The sequence below is a fragment of the Manduca sexta genome, chromosome 22 (genome assembly GCF_014839805.1).
Source record: "Manduca sexta isolate Smith_Timp_Sample1 chromosome 22, JHU_Msex_v1.0, whole genome shotgun sequence".
NCBI classification, from domain to species: domain Eukaryota; kingdom Metazoa; phylum Arthropoda; class Insecta; order Lepidoptera; family Sphingidae; genus Manduca; species Manduca sexta.
In genome coordinates, this window is record NC_051136.1 from 10,430,716 (window position 1) to 10,444,185 (window position 13,470).

General features: G+C 38.3%; 2 protein-coding genes across 2 annotated transcripts in view; one reads left to right on the top strand and one right to left on the bottom strand.

Moving 5' to 3' along the window:
• Window positions 1–926: 926 nt before the first annotated feature.
• Window positions 927–13,470, top strand: part of LOC115451708 (proton channel OtopLc) — a 62,235-nt gene continuing 49,691 nt past the window's right edge. Inside the window, 4 exon segments of the mRNA XM_037441513.1 lie at window positions 927–1,029; window positions 1,923–2,119; window positions 2,121–2,144; window positions 2,146–2,310. Of these exon segments, the coding sequence (XP_037297410.1) occupies window positions 2,091–2,119; window positions 2,121–2,144; window positions 2,146–2,310 (218 nt within the window). The 5' untranslated portion in view covers window positions 927–1,029; window positions 1,923–2,090.
• LOC119190175 lies at window positions 6,677–8,404 on the bottom strand. Its single transcript, XM_037441457.1, has 2 exons — window positions 7,131–8,404; window positions 6,677–6,759 (listed from the first exon to the last, which is right to left on the bottom strand). Exons 1-2 carry the CDS (start codon window positions 8,199–8,201, stop codon window positions 6,754–6,756), a joined length of 1,077 nt encoding a protein of 358 aa, XP_037297354.1. The 5' UTR covers window positions 8,202–8,404; the 3' UTR covers window positions 6,677–6,753.

Genomic DNA, 13,470 nt, shown 5'->3' on the forward strand with positions numbered 1-13,470 from the left:
TTCTATGATGGTTTTAAAATACGTGACTGAGGAGGCAATTATGAAGTTGAAAAGTGTTAAAGTTTGTGTAAGGAAAATGTATCAATTGTAATAAATTTGTATGGTCATATTTTTGTTCGTAAATTACCATACAGATAATCAGAATATCAGTATATCAATTTTAAAATATATACATATTTAAGCTGTTAACAATGCAGTGATTTTTCATGTTTCATTTTGTTTATACTGATCGTGAAAATGCGTATAGATCATTTTTAATTAATTTTGTATTCTATACAGTAAAGTGCCTAATATTGTTAAGTGTACACAACTTCTCGGAAGAAAACAACGTTCTTAAATAACATTACGCGACGAGAAATCTTATAAGAATGCAAATGACGGTCGATTTAAAGTTTGTTTTCCGTTACTTTTCAGTTTGTGTTCGTTCGGTTCGCGCCTCGCTGTACAAACGAAACTAAAAGCTATACTTTTAATGCAAACAATATAGGTACTTCATAAGGATTATCGTCACTTTAATGATATAATAAAATGTAATCGGTATTAGCTCTACTAGTACATCGGTTTAGTCCAAACTGTAAAGCATTGTTTTTTAATTAAGACTAAAAGTATTGTGATATTGATTATATAATTACATATTAATTATAATCTTATTGTTTAATATGTATGAAAACTATGTTATAAACTTGTATAGATATTATAAAGCGGTAGTTTTATTTTAAAGTTGACCTCAATACCGACCGGAATGGAAGTGCTATGAAGTGTTGGACTTTGATAATTCGATAAAGGACGTATATGAATGGTATGTATCCGAAAATAATTGTTCGCTAGCGGGTTCCGGGAACGCGTCAGATTGATCCCGTGCCGTCCGAGGGTGCATCCCCGCCCTTCCCGCGCTGTGGACGCGTTGCGTTGGTACTCGCGGGCCGCGGCAATCGCGCGCCAACCTCTGCCGCGGGAGGGCGCCGGCGTCGCCCGCCACGTTCCTTTACTACGCAGTACGCACGTGCTTACCCTGCTACAAATATACCGGTGTGTGAGTGACTACCCGTGCCCGAGCCCGTTGAATTATTCCGTGTCAATAAGTCTTCCCCGGTGCGATGCGTGCCTAGCATAGGAATCGACAGATTGTCATGTGCAAATGAATATGTTTGGTCTTGGGTATTGTTGTTGTTCCCTAGGGAACGGGGAAATTAATATCGCTTACGAATTTACTTAATAATGTTAAAGGGTTAAAGTGACTATAAGTAAAGTTGTATAATTTTATTGTGTTTATAAATGTGTGTCATTAGTTTATGAAGTTGTATTTTTATTTTGTATGATGCTTTTTCTTTTAATTTGTTAATTAAACGTATATCAAACCTAGAACAAACTTTTTAAAGCTAGGTGCCGAATGTATGTCTCAGAGGATCAATTTTTATAGCGATCTATTATCAGCCTTTAACTAAACGAGGCTGAAGATAAATCGACTGCGTTACATTATTCATTACTTAAGGTCCATAACGAGCGGACTTTTGGTGTGATTGATTGACTAAAGCGGTTTTAGTCATTGAAAAGAACCGCAATACTATATGGAGTTATGTTGAATAATAATGCTGACGCGCATTAACTCCGTGGGGTATTTTGAAGTACTAGGCACGTAGGGACGTGTGCGTGTTCGCGACCGGTTGTTAGTGCCGCAGGAAGCGGTGTCAGTTTAGGGAAAGGTTACGTTAGAAACTGTTCACAGGTCATTGTTCTTTTTTTACGCCGAAGCGGACTTTATGTTTAACAAGATAAATTACCGCTGTTTGTCTGAGCCCGCCTTTTTGTAGTGCCGTTTTACTTTGATGGGTGGCACTAAAGGAACTGTTTTAAATTAGCCGGAACGAGTAAGGCGTTAATTGTTCACGCTTTTTTATAATGTTTTTAACTTTTTGTTATAGTTGACGTGAATAATGAATAAATAGATTCTACATTTGAAATTGATAACGTATGCTTACATTTGAAATGGGCTAGTGGTAAAAATGCAAAATGACTTATAAAAAAGTGAAAAAACGATTCGGACTCTAAAACTAGTGTTTGCTAGCAATGAGGAAGTAACACTGAATAAAATGGATGACAGCTCACCAGATTTGTCGCTTGCTGCGACGCGGCTCGAGCGATTCCCGAGTCGTTCTATATGGATTTCGCTCAAGGCATAGACTCTGATATCGAGGAAGTGACGACGATAGAGCGCGTCATCCCGGAACATCCTGGCGGAAGAACCGAGGGTGATGCGGATACGCTTGCAACGCCGTCCTGCCTCGATGAAAACAAAGAGCTAGCGCAATGGTAAAGTTACACATAATACAGCAATTTAACTACCAAGACGGTGAACTTCATAAAATTTTGTGGGAATACTGCTAAACTTTTTGAGCATCTGAGTTATGTCTAGAGAGGTATACGGATATCAGCTGAGTGCATCAGTCAAAGTAGATATTTTTGACTCTATTTACTTGTAACATTAATGCTCAATTTTAACTTACTATTCAAAACTTTAGAATCTGTAATCTATAGGAGTCATATCCAAATAAATCTTAATATATTTGTACATTTAACGTACCTGTAGCTACTTTTGTGGCTGACTGTACATACAGTCGGGCACAAAAGTAGCTGTGCTTATACACGCCAAGTTTAATTAAAACTTTTGACTATTATTTACTTTTATGATTATGATGTTTTTTTGTAAGAACACAAGTGAACACAACATGCAAATTGCATACAATTGTCAGTAAGCAACGTGATCTTCAAAAGCTAGATTTATTTAAATCAGCGTTCTCTTTACCTTCTATTAAATTATGTGTATTTTTTACTCTGGGAAGTATTTTAGAAGCATTGCATAAATTACATTAACTTTTAATGAGTAAGCTTTAACGCCTACTTGGTCGTTAACTACGAAGAAATTTAATACTTATCGTTTAAGGAAGAAAATAATAATTTTCGTGATAAATTAATAATAAAAGTCATGGTGGGAGTGAAGAACCCCGTTAATTGGGTTTGCCGGAGTTAATATCGTTTCGGCTCAGTGCTTCCTGACTGCAACGTTGCTACAATGTTATTTTGATGATATATTTGAGTGTCGATGACATTTATGTGTTTTCAATTCTTATTTATATCCGTTAAATAGTTGATAAACCGACAATTATTTAACGAAGTTACATATAGAGGGATAATATAGTTAAATAACCTATTTTAAATTGGAATATGTAAAAGGAGGGAAATATTTATATCTACTACTTATAGATTACGAATATATTTATTCCACGTCGTATCTATTAAATATTCATTTAAAATCCGTAATTTGATAAAGTCAAATTTCCAGAACGTTTGCGATATGGAATTAAACATCAAACAGTTGACGGTAACTTCTGCGAACATTAAACAAACATCACCCTATTTATAAACCCTATTCTCGAAATCCCATTATCTTGAAGTAAATCGATTGTATTCTATATAAGAAACTGGTTAACCAATAGAGCCCGTAGATCAAGCGGCAATGTGTGTCAGCGGAACCCGCTCGACGGGTTGGACCCGGTAGGCTTTCACTCCATCGCGAGCACCCTAAGGTCAGATAACAGATATCGCGCATTCAGCACTGACATTGATCTTGATGACAAAAGTGATGCATGTAAAGGTAATGCTCTAACAGCTAAATGCACTAGATAAGTGACCAGTCAGAAATTTGTTACGTACGTAAGTTCTACTAATTGAACCGCTGTAGTAGGTACTTATTTTGTTTGTTCAAATAGTTAATTCGGGTGTTAGGTATATGTAATGTCCTTTGGAGCGTAAAGAAACACAGCTAATGGTTGTTAGCATGGTTTATTTTCCACTGACGTATCCAATGTCATTCTTACAACCTCTGCCCATAGTGCCATAATACTCCGCATAGTTTGCATACACTACATCTCTCCCGACTTAATTTAATCTTAACGGTCTACTCCTTATAACTAACAATTTTCTCTAATCTACATTTCCGCAATGGTCGTGACTGGGATAGTACAGGCGTAGTGGGCGGCGTACTAAACTTTTCATCTTGTGTTTGATGTTCATTTGCACTCGAAATGTTCGGCGATGATATGCCAACGCCGAGCTGCCGCCCTATAGATGGCGATATTGGAGAGCCCGTTACAACTGAACGTTCTTGAACTGGGGTCGCCTCATTCTCACGACTTGAACCCATTATATTAGGTCTGGACTCCCTAGAACTCGTGGGGATAACAAGCGACCCACACCTCGGCTTAAGCTGATCGATGTGTCTATGTATTACTTTACTATTCTTGTCTAAGACCTTGAAGTCCCTTACACCCGTAGCCTTAGCCACAGTACCAGGAGCCCACTTCTCCGTCATCGAATGCTGCCGGTACCAGATTCTCTCCCCAACTTTTAAACTTCTATTTTCACCCCGAGCGTCGTTAGTTTGACGTTGTTGCGCTCGATGCACATTATTTTCTCGGTCTGGCTTAATAATATCTAACGGAGTTCGCAACCTTCTATTCATTAATAATACCGCTGGACTTTCTTTCGTGGTAGAATGTTCGATGTTTCGATAATGTAATAAGAATGTATTTAAGGTCTGATCCACATTTTACGTTCTAAAACCGCCTTTTTATTACTTTCTTTAAGGTTCTCACTGCATTTTCTGCCGCCCGTTAGATGAAGGATGATACGGAGCTGTAAATATGTGCTCCGTACCATTCCGCCTAACAAAATTTGCGAACTCACCACTAGTAAATGGAGGCCCGTTATCTGTTACTATTTGTTTAGGAATACCGAACCTGCTCCATAATTCATGTAGTTTCGCAATAGTGCTACCCGCCGCCGTACTCGGTACACTAAATACTTCTAGCCATTTAGACATAGCGTCAACAACAACCAAATATAATTTCCCTGCTATAGGTCCCATATAATCCAGGTGCACTCTCGTCCATGGCCGAGTCGGCCAAGGCCAGGGTTGCGGTGTGGCGCGTGGAGGAGCATCCGAGAATGCAGCGCACGTTCCACACGCGCCACAAGCTTGCTCCACCGCCTCGTCAATACCGGGCCACCACACGTAACTGCGAGCCAAGGCTTTCGACTTGACTATCCCCATGTGAGGCTCATGGATATTTTTAATACCTTTTCGCGGCAACCTACAGGTATTACTACTCTATGCCCCACATCACACATCCTAGCTCTTCGTACAATTCGGATTTCCTATTGAAATACGGTCGCAAAGCGGTGATCTCGCAAGCTTCAGGCCAACCATCGCGAATGAAGGTCAATATCCTAGCTAAAATGACATCCTTTGCCGTTTGTATTTTGACCTCTTTATAATTTAACAATAGCGCCTCTTGTGCAAAATGCAAAAAAGTTTGTTCGGGAATAGTGTCCTTGTAACATTGGAAATCTTTGGTCACTTCCGGTAACCGTGATAGGCCATCCGCGCAATTTTCAGAAGTTTTGATATACTCTATCTCATAATCATATGCCGAGAGAATTACGGCCCAACGTTGCATCCGGCTAGCGGTCATCGTTGGTATGCCCCTACTAGGACCTAAAATAGACACCAAGGGTTTATGGTCTGTACGCAATATGAACTTCCGTCCGTATAAGTACTGGTGGAACTTTTTTACCGTAAAAATTATGGATAAAGCCTCGCGATGTATCTGCGAGTAATTCTTTTCAGCTGCGGTCAGTGTACGGGATGCGTAAGCGACCGGCCGCTCGCCGCCAGCGCTTGGCTGCGCTAAAACCCCCCCGATTCCATGCGGGCTTGCGTCACACGTTACGATCAAGGGTTTATCGGGATCATAATGTGCCAATACTTCCGCCCCGGTCAATTTCCTTTTTATTCCGTTGAAAGCTTGTTCGCTTTCAATATCCCAGTGCCATACTATACCCTTTTTTAATAATCTATGCAATGGAGTTAACAATGAACTAAAATTCCTAATGAATTTAGCATAGAAATTAACCATTCCCAAAAATGATCGGAGTTCACTAACATTTTGTGGTCGATTTAGCTTTAATATAGCATCGATCTTTGAACTATCGGCCTTAATACCATCCTTTGATACGACAAATCCTAAATACGTAACCTCTTGTGCAAGGAAAACACATTTATTCTTCCTGAATTTTAACCCGTGGCAGCATAAGCGCTTGAAAACTTCTTCAAGGGCAGCTAAATGCTCGCTCCGTGTTTTCCCACCAATAATAACGTCGTCCAAGAATACCTGTACATTCGGTATACCTTGCAACAAATTAGTCATAATACGTTGGAACACTCCTACGCTTGATGCCAACCCGAAAACTAGCCTATTGTAGCAGAATAATCCTCGGTGAGTATTAATTACGGTATATTTTCGAGACTCATCTAGTTCTACTTGATTATATGCATGTGATAAATCTATTTTACTATAGAATTGCGACCCGTTTAAACCTACTAAAACGTCCTCAATCCTTGGTAGAGGGTAACGATCGATCAGCAAAACCGGGTTCAGGGTCGCTTTGTAATCAGCACAAATCCTCAATGTACCGTCAGCCTTAAAAACAGGCACCAGAGGAGAGGCCCAGTCGGAGCATTCGATGGGCTCGATGACGCCGTCGCGTAGCATACGGTCCAACTCCGCGTCGACGCGCTCGCGCAGTGCATACGGCAGCAGCCGCGCACGATGATATACCGGCGCCGCCCCCTCTCGCACCCGCAACGTCGCCCTTCCGCCCGTGTACCGTCCCAGCCCGTCACTAAATACTTCTTTATATCTGTCGAGAATGCAACATATTTCTTTATTAACATGAATATTACTATTTCCCTGTATCCGATTACAACTAAACAGAGGAATGCTTATCTGTAATTCTGCTAACCATTGTCTACCTAATAACGACGTCATGCCACCGTCAATAATAAATAATTCGAGCCGCTTATTGACATTATTAAAATTTACATCTGGTGTTATAACGCCCAAAGGCTTAATTTTAGAACCGTCATAAAATCTTAATATTGTATTATCATTCTCGATGGGTAAATGAGTGAAAAGTCTGTCATACGTCTTTTTACTTATGCATGATATGGCGGTACCTGTGTCAATTTCCATATTAACTTTAGTACCTTCAATACATATTGGTAAACTTACTGCCTTATAATTATTTAACGCTAAGAGATTTAATTGCTCCTCGATGTTTCCATCCTCCTCTCTGCTACTGTTGTGAATGACGTCATATTCGTTGTCCGAAAATTCTCCAGCTTCCGCTCCTCCAAAGTAGGTGCACTCCTGCGACATTTGGGCCGAATCCGCATTTTCCGCGGGACACACCCGTCGCAAATGACCCACTCGGTGGCACTTGCTGCAAGTGAAGTTCCGGAATCGACAAACGGTGAAGGAATGGGACGTCCTTCCGCATGCCGTACATTTCCCGTACTGACGAACAGACGCCCTCGGCTCTCCGTACTGGCGAACAGACGCCCTCGGCTCTCCGTACTGGCGAACAGACGCCCTCGGCTCTCCGTACTGACGAACCGACGTACTCGGCTCTGCTGCTAACGCACCTGCTCCTGCGCTGCCGGCGCGTTCCCCCGCAGCTCTGGTCCGCATGCTAGGTGTACTGTATGATCCTCCTCTGCGCGCCCAACCTTTACTGCTCGTGTTTTGTTTCATCGCATGCATCGCCTCTGCCCCATTGGTTGATTCCACGATTGCTGCATCCCGTTCCGCCGCCTCCAAGGATTTTGCTAATTTAACCGCCTCAGCGAATGTTATTGTATCCTCTTCCGCAAAAAGCCTTTGCCGAATGACGTCACTATTAAGACCACATATGAATTGATCGCGCAAATTCTCATTCAATTTTTCTTTAAATTTGCAATCCCGCGATAGTTTCTTTAATTCCGCAACAAAAGTGGCTATGTCTTCTCCCGATCCTTGACGTTTTTGTCGGAATCGGTATCTTTCCGCCAACGAAGATGGCGTCGGCTGTAAATGCTGACGTAACAGTTCGCATACATGGGCGTATTGTAATTCAGACGGCTTACTCGGACTGGCGAGATTTACGAGTAGTTCATACGCCTCGTCTCCCATCGTAGCAATCAAAGTTGGTAATTTCAAATCGTCCGTTACTTTGTTGACTTTAAAATACATGTTCAATCTGTCTATATAAGAACTCCATACCCCTGACCGCACGTCAAACTCCCGTACTTTACCGATCGACATCGTTAAAATAGTACTATTGACACTATTTGCGCACAAGATATAATTGTCTACTAATTATTATTATTATTATTTTAATCCTCGTCGCCACTGTAATGTCCTTTGGAGCGTAAAGAAACACAGCTAATGGTTGTTAGCATGGTTTATTTTCCACTGACGTATCCAATGTCATTCTTACAACCTCTGCCCATAGTGCCATAATACTCCGCATAGTTTGCATACACTACAGTATAAACTTAAGTAAATTAGACAAATTAGAAGTATCAACAAAGATATTAAATATTTATTACCTAATAAATTATGTCAGCAGCAAGGGTACTAGAATATTATTATTGCGTGGGGATTTCTTTTGAAAGTTAATCATTATAAATTGGTCAAGGACGGAGGAATATGACGATGCGGTTTGCGAAAAATAAAGAATTTTACATCTTAAAGGTGTTTCCGCGCTGTAATGGCACTATCAATCTTGTTTATATTATCATAGCTGACCAACACAATGTGTTTCTGTAGGACATTTTCTTTAGAATTAAAGTAATATATTGCTTATAACTAATTTCTTTTAATAACGGCCAATCTCATTATATTTTCTTTAAATTTTATATCTACATACTTTATTATGACATACTTATTCCTTTTACAAAAATTGGATTCTACATTGATTTTGAATTAAGGTTTCAACATATTTTTAATTTAAAATTTTAATCCGTTAAAAAGGACTAAGTTCTAAAATGGACCGCCGACGTCGAAATTAAAAGCGTGAACAGAACACGACGCGTTTTTAATGACTTTTGACGTCACTTCAGCTGAATAATTTTGTCGTTTCGTTCCAATCAGTAGGCAAGGGTTTTATTGCGTAACAGTTTAAATTTTATTTCTAAATGTCCTTATATAGACCTTCCACAGTTTATGAGCGAGAGGGGAATGCTTGACGTCGTTTGCTGTTACTCGATAATTATAAAATGCATTATTCGGCGTCCATAAATCAAAAAGTGGAACAGGGGCGCGTTTTGAGCACAAATGCCTTTTTAGTGAGTATGACGCTGCGTAATGTGGCCGTCGTCAGTCGTTATACTTAGAGCGGAAAACGCTCTTTCTACCTTCTTATGTCATGTAATAAAATTAGAAAATTGTGAGAGATAAACCATGCATTTCTAATAAATTGTATTAATCGTGTACTCAGTGGTGATAAATATAAAATACCTGGTAGATAAGTAATTGATTTGTCTAGTAATGTTACTGATATATTAACTATACTTTTTCTGTGATTAAGTTTCGTAGTTCCAAAGGGAATTTTTAATCCCCTGGGAATGGATAATTTCCCGATAATTATTGTTATAGAAAGACTCCTACTCCTCCTTTCGGCTAGACAGCGGAAAGCTTTTATAATACAACATTTGGGAGTAGCTTTTGTATCAAGAAATGGAAAATGTACTACGCACGTATCCCCTCTTATATCTTCTAATAACTAACGTTTCTTTTTAAAAGTTAAATAGCACGGCACTGCTGCGATGTGTAAATTATTGCATTACTCAATATTAATAAACTGTAGGTTTAATAAAAGGTTAAAATATTAAAATGAACTGAATAACCTAGCTCATTATGTCATTAAATAATGCATAGTTAGAACAATCGCTGCGTGAATCACGATAGTGTCTGTTCCCCAGTCATTGACTTGTGCCGACTACCGACATTATTTGGGCTTCACGAGTTGTCAGAAACTACTTTATATTTGGTCCGTCCTTCGAAGTTGCGGACGTGGTTTCTTACTATTTGTGGTGTACCGCTGCCCGAGGTTCACTACTATAGTTTCCTAACTTGTAATATGTGTATTAATTCTTACACTTCAATAATTTCTTAGGAGTGCTCTTTTCTTAATTGTTTGCTTCAATAACGTCTGTTTTTCTAAGGTTACACAATATTTAGTACAAATTTATATCTAAAGTAAATAAAAAATAATATCTAAAATTAACTATAGATATACCTTTACTTTGTCCTTCGACTAATTTAGGTCAAACTAACAAGTAGGTAATTATTGAATGTGAACGTACATGCTATGTATACAGTAAAAGACAACAGTTTTTTATTAACAAAAATAAGTCAATAAGTGTTCAACTTCAATATAAGACAAAAACAATCAAATTATCATCGTAAATGTCATCAGATAGAAAGTAGCGACAAAATTTCAGATTATTATAAAAATAACCTGTTGGTGTGTTTGTAATGTTTGAAAGTCTCAAACGAAGCGGTACAAACAATTCCAAGTATTCCTGTTGAAAATGGTGATGAGGTGTTGATGCGTAACTTTAAATAGATACTTGTTCTAACGAAATGTTAGATGACACTTGTAAACTCTCGGAAATTAGTAATAAGAAACAGATAGACGAATTTATTTCTCAGTTTAACACAGAACATTTAGAAGGTGTTTTGGTTGTCTACAAATTTCACTCTCAGAATATTAAACTTGCCAAACGTTCCGCAAAAACTTTATATTAGTTTTGTTATACGATTTTGCTGTGATATTGTCTCGAATTTCGGGTGACATTGACGCGGGAAAGGGAAAACATGCGAATAGAAGACTATTTCAAAGATCCGAATTTATTTTACTATTAAATTAGATCGCTACTTTTAGACCGATTTAAAAGGTCAGTCCGGGGGATAAGTGGAATAAGGAGTTGTGTGATGTGGGTTCGCGCATCTTCCTGAATACATACATAACATACATAACATCACGCATTTATCCCCGAAGGGGTATGCAGAGGCGCAACTAGGGCACCCACTTTTCGCCAAGTATGTTCCGTCCCATGATGTGACAGGGGGCAAGCCTATCGCCATATCGGGCACAAATTCCAGACTCCGGGCTGATACTGAGCAGAAAAACCCAAATATCACTTTGCCCGACCCGGGATTCGAACCCAGGACCTCAGAGCGCTATTGTACCGGACATTCAATACAACTACGCCACCGAGGCAGTCTAGTCTATCTTCCTGAATAAATTTAAAACACAAATGTTTATTTAATATTACTAACAAGAACTTAATTATATCTGAATGTTAAGTTTAAAGTTGTTAAAAGGAAATATGTACCTACATTAGTAAGCACAAATTTTAGATTACTATGAATTGAAGTATATTAGGGAATATGTGCTCAAAAATTCCGAAAGTAAGTAATTATAAATATAACTTTAACCTATTAGCTTACGTACTATAGTCATACTGTATGGACTAACATTTTCAAAATTCTCAATTGGCTCACCCTCACTGATGCTTGTGAATTGCAATCTAGTTAATTATAGGTAGGAAAAATAATAGTGTCTTTTTCTCCCCTGTTTTACCTGTCCGCGTAGCTGTGGTTGTACCGGCGGTACTTAAACCGCCATGCGACACTAATTTCACGCCAGTCAGGATTTATGAGGGCCCTCCGAAATCAAGCTGTTACACAGGCTGGCGCGCTTCAGGGATGAGACGATCATTCGAACATACGCGTATTTCAGTTTAATTACCGATTGGAACGACTATTTGATGGCATTGCGTAATTGTTCAGAAGATAGTATTATGATAGTATATTATTATCGAGTGTGACGTTGGTGTAATGACTTTGTTTATTTGTATGTATGTTGTACAAGTACATCTGAGTGTGCGTAATAACTTTTTAAATTAATCTATTTGGTATAATATTTTAGTGTTAATAATTTGATATTTAGCGGATTTAGTCACATAGAAGTTATTATAAATATGTTAGAAATAAGAATGTCATCAACTTATAATTTTTAGGCACAACGCAGTCGGTATACAGATCACACGACGACAGATACCTAAGCAATCAAACCAGAAACTTTTCGAATAATATGATCGGAACACTTTTACAAAGTTATATTGATTTCGATTTCAAATTATTTGCAAGGCTCAACTCTCCCCTTGGTATTGTGAAATAAGTTTTTATGCGTTCTTCGTGCGTTCCCTTTTCCGAACCACTGAAGCACATTCTTACGCATCTAAGCGATAACACTCCTTCCGCAGTTCGTCCTCACATACAGTCATAGCCACCCATATGCTATTTCATTCAACACATGCATGTTAATGTACAGGGGTATTATCATTTGTATTTATTGTAAATGTACTTCAACTGCTCATTAAATTAAAAGGCAGAGACATAGAGATAGGCACAATTCTCAGCTACGGCTTGCGTGTTTTTTTTTTTAATTCACAGAATTGTGATTGCACGTTCCTGGGATCAAACGATTCTGTTCTCATAATCGATCAAGTTATACATATTTTACTGGAATCATTTTTAATTATCTCTAAATAAAGTTATTATGAATCTGTACAATAAATGATCTGAGCTCGTTATGTTAGCCAGAAGAAATGTTAAAAATAAACATGAAGTAAATAAAAGAAATAGAATTATATTTTAGTCTACATCTGCGAGTAATACATGAACTAGTACTCTGGAAAAAACATTTTCTGACTTCATACTCCGCGCTTTTTAATGAGCTGTGCATTATACGGTGCACATTTCTTCACAAAATTTTCGTTTACTGCGTTTCCTTTTCTTTAGAAAAAAGGTTGCAAACGCAGCAAAATTGTTTCAGTATTTTCTTTGTTTCAATTTCCCTTGTTTACGCGACACACCGTAAGGAAAGGGGAGGTAGGGAAAGAAAAAACTTCAGGATTGTAGGTGGTTTATTACGGTCCAGTGCTTATTATGCGCCTTGAAATGTTTCCTTATTTTAACTATTCATATACATAAATCTGCATGGTAAGGTACGCGGCTTGTGAATGTACTTACTGAGGATTGATTTAACTTTTTTATTCACAAGAATAGATTCGATTTTAACATTTTGTATCTGAGTAAGATTCGTTGTTATTTAAAAAAATTATAATCAATTTTACAATTCGTAAAATAATTTTATTACCTAAGGGTCACATGACAATTTTGGGCGATATCTAAATCGAGATATAACATAAATTTGTATTAATATAGTCAAATACATTATAAAGTAAGTTGTGGCTTCACCACTTTAACTTTACGACCGTAATCCATATTCAAACATACAAGTTTGCATATCCTATACATATTTCATAACTAAATATGTTCGGCGCTGTAACCTCTATGGACGGTGTTTAAATTGCACGAATGGTTGGTCTGCCACAATATTAGCATAAAATGAGCCTTTACTGCCATGCCGGGGGTAAGGGTGTTGACTTTAGTGCACCTGTTACAATACCTAAACGTATTTGTCTGGAAGAAAAACTTGTGCAAAAAATGTTTGGGA